Source organism: Balaenoptera borealis (genome assembly GCF_965194805.1).
Source record: "Balaenoptera borealis genome assembly, chromosome: 20".
Lineage (NCBI taxonomy): Eukaryota > Metazoa > Chordata > Mammalia > Artiodactyla > Balaenopteridae > Balaenoptera > Balaenoptera borealis.
The window spans coordinates 9,690,236-9,703,479 of NC_138879.1; the positions used below are offsets into that span (position 1 = coordinate 9,690,236).

The window sequence follows — 13,244 nt, forward strand, 5'->3', positions numbered from 1 at the left end:
GAGGCTCTGGCCAGGGAGCCGGCGGGACGGCATGGACCTCTTTAAGGTCTGTGCTGTAAGTCACAGAGGCAGCTCGTGTTTAATGTGTTACCCTTCCCTGGAAGGAGCCCTCACCTTGTAGTCCAGGTTGGGGGGGATCTGAAAGCCCGGGGCCAGCAGGATCTCTCCCTCCAGCATCTCCGCCCGGATGTACTCCTCCAGGTACGTCCTGCAGAGCCGGCGGTCCCAGTCGTCGGTGATGTGGCCGCCGTACATGATTTCCCCAAAGAGGTAGCGGAGATCGTCCCAGGGCACCTTCAGAAGGGCGGCGGCCGTCAGGGGACCCTGTGCCCTGCTCCTTTCTGGGTCTGCCAGCCCCTCCTGTCACCCCTGCCTCCACCAGGTCTGCAGGGTCACCTGCTACCCTCGGTCACCAGGCCCAAGCCTGGCCTTTCCTCCCCCCCGACTCGGCCACCAGCTCCTCCTCGACCCTCTTCCTGCCGGGCTCCTTGCACCAGGGGCTTGCCAGTTTCCCCTGCCTCCACTCCACCCCCAGCCAGGACGGCCCGGCCCTGTGCCCGCCCCTCTTCGCTCTCCCTTGACGTGACCTCCCTGACCCCAGCACCGGCACTGCAGACCCCGCAGGCCCTCCCCCCAGCTCCCACACGCTCCCTCTGCCCGTGCCCCCTTTGTTCCCCACGCTTGGAAATGGAAGTGTGGAGCCACCTGTGACCTTTCCCTTCACTGCTGTCTCCAGCAAGAGCGGTAACTCTTTGTGGATGGGGTGTTGGCTCTTGGGCACCGTAGATCTTTCTGGCCATGAATCACGTCCAGTTCGTCGTGCCTTCAGGATCTATCGAGTGGGTCTACCTTCTGATCCCCCAAAGGGCCCTGGTTCCGATTATACTCCAGTAGCCTTGCCCATGCGTGCCCCTGAGGTCTCGGTGGCACAGCCAGCTCCAGCAAGTAGCCTCCCCGCCAGAACCTTGGCTCCCGGGCCCGAGGGAACCGGACCAAACGGGGCAGTGCACGCAAGTGCGCCCCCTGGCGGCCGGGTCTCTCCGTGCATCCCACCCTCGGCCACTCTCACTGCCCTGTGTTCTGCCTCTGCTTCCACGCTGTGCCCTCAGCCTGGGATGCCGCTCCTTTGGCCACCACATGGCCACGACCGTGCTCCTCCTCCAGAGCGGCTCGAGTGCAGCCCCTCCACAAAGCCAGGAACCCATTCCCCTCCCCGGTCCCAGCACGTCGCTGCTCCTGCACAGCGCTGGCCAGCAGTGGGAGCCACACGGGGCAGCCACGTACGTAACTTCAGATTTTCCAGCAGCCACTTAAGTAGAAAGATTGTTCCAACAGGCACTCAGCATAAAAACTACGAATAAGGTATTTTACGTTCTTTTTTTTAGACCAAGCTTTTGAAATCCAGTGTCTCGTTCCCCTCCGCTGGGACTTGCTGCATGTCACGTGTGGCGGCAGCTGACGCGCTGGGCAGCACAGCACACACACAAGTTTCTCTGAGGATTGTGGCTCTTTAAGGGCAAGGTGGGCATTTATGTAACTCCCACAGTGCCCTGCCTGGATGGCCGCTGTTTACCAAATGCGGGCAAGTTGAAGTTAACTGAATAAGAACTTGCTGATTTATCAAGTGTCTGATGTGCTCTCATGAACTTTGACTTAAAACATTAATATTGGGGCTTCCCAGGCGGGGCACAGTGGTTAAGAATCCGCCTGCCAATGCAGGGGACACGGCTTCCAGCCCTGGTCCGGGGAGATCCCACATGCCGCGGAGCAGCTAAGCCCGTGCGCCACAACTATTGAGCCCGCGCTCTAGAGCCCGCGAGCCACAACTACTGAGCCCGCGCGTCTAGAGCCCGTGCTCCACAACAAGAGAAGCCACTGCAATAAGAAGCCCGCGCACCACAATGAAGAGTAGTCCCCGCTCACTGCAACTAGAGAAAGCCCGCGCGCAGCAACGAAGACCCAACGCAGACAAAAATAAATAAATAAATAAATAAACAAAACAAAACAAACCATTAATATCCTCTTGATCATCATCTTGTGACTGCAGTTTTTCTCTCTGGTTATCTTGGGTATGTGCCGAGCTGCCTTTTCTGCATTTTGCATATTTGCTTCGGGGACAGCTTCTGTTTCTCCTGCAAAGTGGGGCCGGGTACACCCCAGTTTGCGTCTCCGGCCCCCGTGGGCTGCCTCCTGGGATGCGGGGCAGTGGGACTAACCCCCGGGGGGGGCGGGTGCCGTCCGTGTGCCCACACCTGCCGGATGGAGTCCCCAGAGCGCTTGTCAGAGACATGTTGCCAGGCCTCGCCCTCAGAGCCTGAGTCGACTTGCTCACTTGCTCAGAGTCGGGAGGACGGACTGGCTCGTCGCAGGCCGAGGGCGACATCCTCACAGGAGGTTATTCATCGTTGCCTCCCTGCCGCGAGCTCAGACAAAGGGCAGGTCAGGCTGCCGCAGGCCTGGGGCCCCGGCCTGATCACACACTGCTGAGCGGGACGCCGAGTGTCACTCACGCCTCACCCCGCCGGTCACTGGAGCACACGGTGTGCGTTCTCGAGCAGTTTCTTACCCAACTAGGGTTCTGTGGGTGTGTAACGAGGGAAGCGTCTGTGTAAATGTCGTTAGAAACTTCTAGCAAGACTGCTCCTCCCACTCGAATCACCCCGGAGAGAACTGCTCTGACGAAGCTGCTGTGATGAGGAAATTCTTTCTTCACATCTTCTTGCGCGTGTTGTAAGATGTGCCACCGGCATTCAGCTCAGACCCTGTCATAGGCGAAGTGACCCCCGGCACCTGCCCACGGAGACCACTGTCCCCCTCCCTGGAGGAGGGCCGACTTCCGGTGTTTGGCCAGGAACTAAGCAAACAACATTCCAGGCTCAGGCTGGGGTGGCGGCCGTCCTGGGAGGTCGTCTTCCTCCGGGGTCTGGGGGCAGCTGGCCCAGGTCTCCCCTCCCAGTGCGTCTGAGCTTTGTTACAATGGGCGGGACACCCTCCGCCCCTGGTCACTCAGTCCCCAAAGCTTGGAGGGGGTGTGTGAGCCTCAGGCCTCTAGCCAGGCCCCTGGGGCGCCCACCGTGCCCCAAAGCGGCGGGCGCCTTGGCCCTGGGGCGCTGGGACAGGGAGGGCGTGACGCAGGGGTGTGTCCAGGCGCCCTGGGCAGGTTCTCGGGAGCCTCCTGGGTAAGCTGAACGTCTACGTCTGTTGGTGTAGGAAGGCGCCGGCCGCAGGAGCAAGGAGGAGCCCAGGGCTTACGGGGTTCCCTTCTGCCTCCCCCTGGGGGTCACGGAGACAGGTCCTGTGCCAGCGCCACGCTCCACGTAAGATCCCAAGAGGAGCCACGTCAGGCGGGGAGAACGGCCGGCTCTCAATTCCCGAGGGGGCGGCCACATCTGGAGGCGGGGCTCGCAGCGGGATTCACCCCACCTGGGGCGTGAGTCTCCCCTCTGGGCCCGCAGACAGGCCCTCCGGCCATGGAGCCGCCTTGCTGCAGCCCTCGCGGCTTGCGTAGCACCTGACACATTGGTTTTAATTTTCAACACAAATGAAAGGAAGCGTTCCGTGTCTCCAGGGAGATTTTTTTTTTGGCCTTCCCTCTGAACCTGCGTTCTGTCGGCAAGGCCTGTGGCCCAGGCAGCCCTTTTGTGTCTTCTCTCGGCTCACGCTGGCGGGGGTCTGGCCTTTCTGGGGGAATCCCTATTCGGGTGCAGGACTGGCAGGTCCCCAAAGATACTGACTCCCGTGGAGTTAGAGAAATTGCCAGACGGCTGAGAACTGCTGGAGGTGGTGGCCAGGGCCTGGGTGGTGACCATTATATCAGATTGCTGGGGTCACAGAGGAGTCGCACGTTTTCAGATTTTCTTTGGCTTATGAAACCTATTCAGTGTCTCTTAAATGTGAGACAGAATAATTGAAAGGAAGGCAGGGCGGGAGGACCACCCAGCTGGGCTCCAGGTGGGCCCTTACCTTGGGGTTGGCCTCCAGGTAGTTGTAGAGCACGTTGATGGAGATGGTGAGGTCCCCGTTGTTGAAGGGGTACGACCTGTTCCAGCCCTGGGCCCCAAACTTGCGCCTCTGGGCCACCACAGCGTGGAAGTAGCACAGGGCGAAGAGGATGCACTTGAACTCCATCTCCTTGGTGCACATCTCCAGTGTGTCCTGCAGGAGGGCAGGCACCCCGGATCAGGCAGGGTCCGCACAGACGGCCCGGGCAGGACCAGGGCCGTCTTTGCCAGCTGCTTCGCTGGGGGGTGCAGGTGGGGATGAGGGGTGGGACCTAAGGCCATCGACTGCTCTGAGCTGGTTTCCCGAGTCTCTCCCGACCTGTAGAGTAGGGTAGAGGACGCGCTTTCTTGTCCTTGCTTCCTTCAGAAATGCAGCTGTATCACTTTAAGTATTGGTTACAAGTCAAATTATTGATACATCTTCCTAATAAAATATTCCCCAATATAATTCCCCCGCAATCATCAACGTTCTCCATCATCTACACACAAGCAGTACCCCAAACTTGCCAAAAACGATCTGTAAAGGAGGAGGCGATGCTGAGCAAACCCTTTCTGAAAGCAGGTGGCCCCAGGGAAAGGCCAACCCAGCCCAAATTCTGAAGCCCAGTTCTCTCTGGGTTTGTGCGACTTTAACGGATTAGTCTTTGCTAAGTGGGTGCCTCTGAACACAGAGGCTTCTGGAAGTTAAGCTGGGCTCCTCTTCACCCGCTCAGCCCTATGAGTGCCTCCCAGTGGCCGGGTGCTCTGTGGGGGCAGCAGGCACGGCGGCCAGAAAGCTGGACCAGGGGACAGACATCTATCAAATGGTCATCGTGGGGAAAAGTGCCAGGAAAAAATGCACCAGGTGTAACAAGGGAGGGGCCCTGTCCTGATTCCATGGAAGCCCTGACACAGATGCCCGGCTGGGGTCCCCTCCAGCAAACATGGAAAGGGAGGGGCCCACATGGGGGGCTCCATCACCCTAACATCCCCCCCAGGTCCTTCCTCAATGCCTATCATAGAGATGGCGCCGTCACCTGTCAGCTGTGGGCCCAGGAGACAGGCCTGGCTGGACCCTTCCAGACATCGGCCGTGAAAGGCTGCAGACTGAGACAGCCAACCAGAGGGAGGAACCCGCTGGGCCCGAGGACAAGGGAAGGCCTGGCAGGTTCCGTCTGCCTCCAGAGACTTCCCTCTGGCTGGAGCGCTCATCACTGGCCTCCCGGGCCTCTGGGCTCTGTGGTCACAGGGGTGCCCGAGGATGGTCTGGGTGCATCCCAGCCACTACTGCCTCTTCCTGTGAAACTCTGTGAAGGCAGTGGGCCCCCGATCTTGGGAGGGTCCCGTCAGGAAGCAACAGGGCCCAGCTTTCCTCATGGCTTCCCTTCCGATCTTTGCAGACGCCTTAGGTGATGCACAGAGTTAGGGAGCCCTCGGGCACCTCAGCAAGCCCCGGCCACGTCCCCGCTCACCTGTCCTCAGCCGGGCGGCCCCTCCTCGCTCCTGCCCGACAGCAACTGCGCTTCCCGCTGACTCCAAGCAGCCAGAGCACCTCCGCAAAGCCCAGCAGCCCCTCTGCGTTCTCCCGGCCCCCATGTCCCCTGCCAGAGGCCCCAGCGGGCTCCACGCACTGTGGGGAGCTGCTCCCCGGGCCCAGAGGCTGTTGCATTTTCTGTTGCTTGCCCCTCGGGCGTCAGCTGTCTCTACCTCGACACCCACCTCCCGGCCAAGCCTGGCTCGGGAGCCACTCTGCGGCCTGGAGCAGGCCCCAGACTCCTGCAAGTGGGGGACCAGCTTCCTGCCGACCTCGCCACCCTCCCCCACTCCATCACGGACTGATATTTTAGCAAAATATGATAGAAATGAAAAACGGATCACGTGCTCGGATTGACAGCGATGTCGAAATGCTACAGAATTCACCGCATGCCTCCTCTCCACCTCCGTGCTGACTCAGCACAGACAGCAGCAAACAGCTCTGGGACCCCACACCGGCCTGCGGCCCCCAGTGTGAGCTGCGTCGCCCTGGGGCTCCGTGCATGTCCCCACACGTGCATCACACCCTGTTCTCACTCCTGTGAACGCATCCACGCCCCTCACCAGACTCAGGCCAGTCACCCGCATAACGGATCTTGTTCATTGTTTGTTCCCTGAGCCTACCACATCCTGGGCACACGGACGTACTGTTTGGAGGAAGGACCCGGTCTGCACATCTGTTTTCCTGCTTTCCATTCTCTGTGACTTTACACTCTGACCTTGGTGGGTCCTTTAAGCCCATAGGGAGTGGTTAGTGGATGACTCAGATATTGTCACATAAATTAAAGAGATCAGATATAGACTTTACGCAACATTGGCACAATGTGCTCCATACGTAGATCTTTGTTGGGTATTATCGGAGAATACGGGGTTTCTTCTTCAAAACGGTTTTAGACTCACTTGGGAGACCAAATGCGTGCACCCAGAAAGTTCTAGTATAGAACAGATGAAGATCAGGTACCAAAAGAATGGACACAGATGCTAGGGATTTGCGGAGGGGAGCAGGGGTGCCAGGGAAGGCTACACACCTGGCAGGTTGGGGGCTGGGAGGTTTGGACGGGGGAGGAGTCACGTGAACAAAGGTCCAGGCAGACACAGCGTGGACAGGCAGGCCGAGGCCCCCCTACCCACCCTGGAGGGCCAGGGCACCCGGCGCCCCTCCACAAGGCAGTGGGGCCTACTTGTCGAGGGAGGAAGACTGGGCCTGGGACCAGAGCACGGAGTCCTGTGCGGCGGGCACTACCGCCCTCCCGTCTGTCACCACCGCCCTCCAACCGGGCGCTGCGGCCCCATCCCCTCCGCACCCGGCCTTCCCACAGCATCGCGTCTCACGGGGAGTGAGAGCAGGGGTCTGGGCTGAATGGCCCTCAGGGAACCACCTCGGGAGCTTGGCCCCTTCCTAAGGTGCTCGGACAAACCGAGGACCCGGCCCGCACTTACCGGGGCTGACGTGCAGGTCATGAAACTGATGGGCAATACACATTTCTGCTCTATGAAGCTGTGCGCCAGGCACTTTAGATCAGTTGCATTTTGCACAGTCCTTCGGGGATCTGTTCATTTTGTGGCTCAAGGAGTGTGTGCGCGTTGGGGGTGGCGTGGGTGGGAGAGAACCGGCAGGCGCTGACGCTGGGCCAGGCGCGGGGCACGGGGGGAGGCCACGCTACCTGGGTGAAGAGGTCCAGGGCCTTGTGCAGGTTGGCATACATGCCCGTGGGCGGCTCGTTGGTGATTTTGATGGCGTTCTCCAGGATGCCCTGGGGGATGATGTGGGACTCGGGGCCGGGGGCCGGCTCGGCACTGAGGAACACGCGGTAGTCATCGTGGCTGCCGACGCTGTAGCGCTCCAGCTTCTTGTCCAGGGCGCTCAGCCAGCGGGCCACCAGGTGGATGTTCTGCGGCCAAGACCAGGGCTAAGTGCCCGCTCACTCCTCCCCACCCCGGGCCCACAGGGCAGGCCCCTCCCCAGTGGCACCCGCACTCCCCACCCCGCTGTCCGCCCTTCCCGGGGCGCTGGCCACGCTCGATAATTTCACTGAGCAACTGAGGCCCCAGAGTTGAAGCTTGTTCTCAGTTCGTTCAGGACCTCCAGCCTTGTGGCGAGTCCTTCCCGCCCTCCACCGGCATAAGGGCTGAGATTATATGGTCCCCACCCCTCCTCTGAGAGGCTTGGGTAAAAAGAAATGACTTGGAGGGACTTCCCTGGTGGCGCAGTGGTTAAGAATCCACCTGCCAACGCAGGGGACACGGGTTTGAGCCCTGGTCTGGGAAGATCCCACATGCTGCGGAGCAACTAAGCCCGTGCGCCACAACTACTGAGCCTGCGCTCTAGAGCCCGTGAGCCACAACTACTGAGCCCATGTGCCACAACTGCTGAAGCCCGTGCACCCTAGAGCCCGTGCTCCACAACAAGAGAAGCCACCGCAATGAGAAGCCCGTGCACCGCAATGAAGAGTAGCCCCCACTCGCCGCAACTAGAGAAAGCCCGCACGCAGCAACAAAGACCCAATGCAGCCAAAAATAATAAATAAATACATTAATAAAAAAAAAAAAAGAAATGACTTGGAGAAAAGAGAACCCTCGTGCACTGTTGGTGGGATTGTAAATTGGCGCAGCCACTATGGAAAACAGTTTGGAGGCGCCTCACAAAATGAAAAATAGAACTACCGTGTCATCCAGTAATTCCAATTCTGGGTATTTATCCAAAGAAAATGAAAACACTGATTCCAAAAGATACGTGCACCCCTATGTTCATAGGAGCATTATTCACAATTGCCAAGATGTGGGAGCAACTTAAGTGCCCATCAACAGGTGAGTGGGTAAAGAAGATGCGGTGTATATACACAATGGAATACTAGCCATAAAAGAGAATGAAATTTTGCCACCTGCGACAACATGGCCGGACCTAGAGAATACAATGCTAAGTGAAATAAGTCAGACAGAGAAAGACAAATACTGTATGATTTCACTTGTACATGGAATCTAAAAAGCAAAACAGATGAACAAACATAGCAAAACAGAGAGTCACAGATACAGAGCACAAACAGGTGGCTGCCAGAGGGGTGGGGGGAGGAGAGAAATAGGTGCGGGCGATTAAGAGGTACACACTTCCAGTTACAAAATAGAAGAGTCACAGGAATGAAATGTACAGTGTGGGGAATATGAGGTAATGTCTTTGGTGACAGATGGTAACTGGACTTGTCAGGGCGATCATGTTGTAAAAGGAAATGAACAGAAAGAAATGACTCGAAGCTGAGGTCCCCGCATGGGACCAGGCTAGGCCCTGTGGACTGAGATCAGCCATGCCGTGGGGTCTGCGGAAGCCGAGGCGGGCCTGCAGTGGGGCCAGCCGGGCCCTGGCGGTGGTCGGGGGGGGGTGGTGCTTGGAGAGGCTGCAGGACCGAGGAGGGGCAGTTGAGCCAACAAGGGGGAGGAGGGGATGCCTTTCTCACTGCTGAAGAATCCACACGTTCAGTGGTGGTGCCTCATACCACCTGCCAACCCAGGCAGAGCTGTGCTTGGCGTGGGCGCCTCCTGCCCCCTCCTTCAGGGGCTGTAGGATTCCCAGCCACGCCTGTGAACGCGAATCCCATAACCTGCTTTCTTTCAGGCCTTCAGGCCATGCCCCGCGGGCGCTGAGGCTGGGAGCCCTCGCCCAAGAGGCACGGGTGCCACCCACCCCCGTACCTGCAGAATGACCCAGTGTCCCTTCTCCACAGCCATGTCCAGGGCATTCTCCGCTACCACCTCTTGTCCCTGCCCCAGGGACACGTTATGGAGTTTCCCGTTGTCTATGGTAAATCCCAATTTTTTCCCTAAAGGAAAGGAAAACAGGAAAAGCATGGGGACGGCTGAATGACAACAATGGAGCTTCTGTGATCCACAGCTGGGAATTCCACACCCTCCCCCTTTTAAGATGGTGGTAAAATACACATAACATCAAATGTACCACTTTAAAAGCCATCTTAAAGTGTACGATTTAGGGACATTTAACAATTCAGTGTCGTGCGACTGTTTATCTGGTTCCAGGACATTTTATCGCCCCAGAAGGAAGCCCTGTACCCATTAAACAGTCATTCTGCATCCTGTTCCCGCCCCAGCCCCTGGCAACCACTAATCTGCCTTCTGCCTCTACGGATTCCCCAGTTCTGGACGTTTCAGATACAAGGAATCGTATAACGTGGATCCTTTTGTGTCTAGCTTCCTGCCTCCGGCACAGTGTCTTCTCGTTCTGTCCACGGTGTAACCTGTGTCAGTGCTTCGTTCCCTTTTATGAATTTACCACTTTGCCATCAGCCATTCATCAGCTGGTGGACGTGTGGGTTGGATCTACCTTTTGGCCGTTGTGAGGGGACCTGTTTGTTTGGACACCTGTTCTCGGCTCCGTTGGGAACGTCCCCAGGAGTGGAATTGCCGGGACATGTGGTGACTCGATGTGTGACTTAGGGAGGGACCACCTGCTCACGTTCCCACCAGCAGTGCACAGGCCCCCATCTCTCCACATCCTCCCGACCCCTGTCATTTCCGTGTGTCTGATACCTGCCCTGCTAGTGGGCGTGAAGGGCCGTCTCTCTGCGGTTTGGACTCGCTTCTCTCCAGACCCGGCTGCACTTACCCAGGGCCTCCACGTCCTTCAGGGGGTCAGCGCCCGGGGAGAGGATGAAGAAGATGGGGGTGGAGGGGCTGCTCTCCTCGTAGGACTTGGAGAACTCAACGCTCCGGCCCTCCACGAACTTGCTGCCCATCTTCTCCTCCACAAAGTTCCTGAGGGGGACACGCTTGGTCAGACCCAGGGGCAGGGACCATTTTTCTGGGGGACTTTCTTAGGCAGAGAAGGGCCTCTAGCTGGAAAGGCGGTCTCTACAGGGGCCTCCTGCAGGCAGGGATGGTGGGGGGGAGCGTGTGTGGTATTTGGCGGTGTTCGCGCTGGACAACCTTTGCTCCCGGCCACCTGTGCACAGACGGGTGCGAGGCTCTCAGCCAGCTGATGCCACCTGCACTTTCAAAGGCGTGCAAGGTCAACCGGGAGGGAATCCGGGCCGCAAGCGTTCCAGATGACCACACCTCAGCGCTCCCAAGGAAGGGATCAGTTTCTAGTGACTTCCTGTTTCCCACACACTTCCTATCTGCTCTCCAGACCAGGGCAGCAACAAGGGGCAGAACCTAGATCGGCCTCTGCGTCCTGAGGATCTCCCCCGACGGGGGCTCTGAGGAGGAAGGACACGTGCATTAGAGTCGCTTTGGTGAGCTCCAAGGACCGCAAAACATTGATCATCAGGAAAGTCACAGGAAAAACCCAAACTTCTCTTTACATAAGCACCTCTCTGTTCCAAGCCCCAAACTCTATCTTGACCCTGATAAGGCTGGGGTCAGTCGAGGCCCCTCTTAGGGTGACCTTGGGATCTCAGCTCTCTGCCCCTCTCCCTTGACCACAGGTGGCCGAGCTCACTGTATCTGAATGAACCACAGTAGCTAAACTTATGTCCAGTGCGGTCTTTGAAAGAAGGACGATGGCAGCCTCCCTGGAGAGGACGCACTTATGCCCAAGGAGTCGGCAATCTGAGCGCTCTGAGCCTCGTGGAGACCCGTGGGTGGACCTGTTCACATAGAAGCTTCCCTCTGAGTCAACGGGGAGTCTGCGGGCGGGTGCCAGGCGGGCCTTCCCACTCCCGTGGGAATGATACCTGTCATTCACTCCCCGGTCTGGCCTTTGCTGGCTTCTGTACAGACTCCTGAGCCAGTGCTGACCACAGGCCGGTGGGGGGGCTCCTGCTCAAGGCCCCTGGTTGTGCTTGATTCTGGCCTTTGGAATTGACCTGGAATGTCAGTGCTAGTATCCTTGCCCGGGAAGGAATTCTAGAAGGTACAGGTCCTGCCTGGGGCAGGAATGTCACGAGCTCCCTGCTGCTCCTGACGTGGCCGGGCCACATGGTCATTCTCTGCGGCTGAAGTGATGATGCAGCATAGTGGGCGCCTGGTTCCGTTCGGGCTCCGCTGCTCCTGGCGCTGTGTCCTGGGCACAGGGGTGCTGGAGCCGCCCCCAGCGGCTTGCACGCTGGCAGGTGCTACAGACCCAGGCTGCTGTTCTGGGGAGCCCGTTGCCAGCACCCCGCCCCGCCATGGGCGAGTTACCCTCCCTGGGCCTGTGGACCCGGAGGAGGGGAGGTGCCCGGCTCGAGGGGTTGGCGGAGGGCGGAGTGAACCCGGGGTTGGGGGGGAAGGCTCTGAGCGCGTCTGGCACCCACTCTCTTGACGACTGTTTGTTATTCCTATTCGCCGTGGACTTGGAGTTGAATTTCCTTGCTCCTGAGCTCCACTGCCATGTTTGATTCGGGAGGTGAATCTGCTTTCCTCGCGACCGTCGCAGAGCATGACTTGGGTTCGCCTGGCGTTTGCAGTCGCCCACGCGGTCCCGATGTGTTTTCTGCCGTGGTGACTCGGGTGACTCTCAAGAGTGCTCTGGGGGCCGTGGGTCTGGACACGTGCTCAGCTCGCCCGGTGGGCGGTGTCCCCCTAGATGCTCAGTGCCCTTCGCCTTGGCCTTCCCCACACTGTGTCTGACCTTCCCGGGACGCCTTCCTGCTTTCTCCCTGGACCAGCTCCACTCTCCCTCGTGACGTGATTTCTTGCTTCACTCCACCCGCTCCCCTCCTGCACCCAGAACCCCTTGTGGTCCCTTTCCTCTTCAGTCCCGGGAAAACAAAGCAGAACAGAAACACACATCTGTGAACAACCAGTGGGTGTGAGTCAGGCCTCTGCTTTGTCAGAGGGGAATTCTATTAGGGACGTGGGCGTCTTTTGGGAAATCTGGTGGCTTTCAGGCCACTAGGACAAACGGAAAACCAAGATGCCCCTCTGAGAATGGGGCCTGTTTCATTCCCTCCCTCCCCCATGACGCCATGGCCTGCCCGGGCCAGACGTGCAGATGTTACAGCTGTTGATATTCCTGAAGTCTTTCTGTGCTTTGGGGAGTGAAAGGAATGGGAGCTGAAACCCGATGGTAAGTTTCCAGTCCTGGAGGCGTTTCAGGTCCGGAGAGATTGTTCACGAAAGCAGAATGGTTCTCTTTGCAAACGAGCCGTAAAAATAAAAGATTTACTTTAAATCCAGCCACTGAGGCCATGAAAGTTCTCGGATGCTGATGGCTCTGCCACTGTTTTCTCCCCACAGCATCCTTAAAGGACCCCGCGTGGTCGTGGCCTCGGAGGTCATTCGCGCCCAGGCTTTTTTTTTTTTTAATAAATTTATTTATTTATTTATTTATTTTTGGCTGCATTGGGTCTTCGTTGCTGCACGCGGGCTTTCTCTAGTTGTGGTGAGCGGGGGCTACTCTACGTTGTGATGCGCGGGATTCTCATTGCGGTGGCTTCTCTTGTTGCGGTGCATGGGCTCTAGGTGCGCAGGCTTCAGTAGTTGCGGCACACGGGCTCAGTAGTTGTGGCTCGCAGGCTCAGTAGTTGTGGCTCACAGGCTCTAGAGCACAGGCTCAGGAGTTGTGGCGCACGGGCTTAGTTGCTCTGCAGCATGTGGGACCTTCCCGGACCAGGGCTGGAACCCGTGTCCCCTGCACTGGCAGCGCGCACAGGCTTTTTTAAAATCTTGGTGGCCAACCCGGGGAGTTTTATCTTACCGTCGCTTATCTCGGGGCGCCTCTCCTCACCCAGGGTCAGGGGAGGCGGGGGTTCCTGTTGGCCACCTTCGGAGACCCCAGAGCTACGAGAACTCAGAACGGGA

At 58.3% G+C, this 13,244-nt stretch overlaps 2 protein-coding genes across 6 annotated transcripts in view; one reads left to right on the forward strand and one right to left on the reverse strand.

The window, feature by feature from the left end:
- PGS1 (phosphatidylglycerophosphate synthase 1) overlaps positions 1-13,244 on the forward strand; it is a 67,578-nt gene that overhangs the window by 43,888 nt on the left and 10,446 nt on the right. For 2 of the 5 annotated variants that reach the window (XR_014238376.1, XM_082371722.1), the window contains one exon: positions 1,386-2,003. The exons of 2 other annotated variants lie outside the window; for them this stretch is intronic. The gene's annotated coding sequence lies outside the window, so the exon portion shown is untranslated. Of the gene's footprint in view, positions 1-1,385; positions 2,004-13,244 lie in introns of those variants that run through there. One more of the 5 variants, XR_014238379.1, reaches the window with a different exon arrangement.
- Positions 1-13,244, reverse strand: part of DNAH17 (dynein axonemal heavy chain 17) — a gene marked incomplete at its 3' end in the record, with an annotated part of 118,884 nt that overhangs the window by 4,315 nt on the left and 101,325 nt on the right. The window contains exons 71-75 of the mRNA XM_082371732.1: positions 10,126-10,274; positions 9,198-9,325; positions 7,178-7,405; positions 3,964-4,155; positions 115-294 (exon numbers count right to left, since the gene is read on the reverse strand). Of these exons, the coding sequence (XP_082227858.1) occupies positions 115-294; positions 3,964-4,155; positions 7,178-7,405; positions 9,198-9,325; positions 10,126-10,274 (877 nt within the window). The remainder of the gene's footprint in view (positions 1-114; positions 295-3,963; positions 4,156-7,177; positions 7,406-9,197; positions 9,326-10,125; positions 10,275-13,244) is intronic.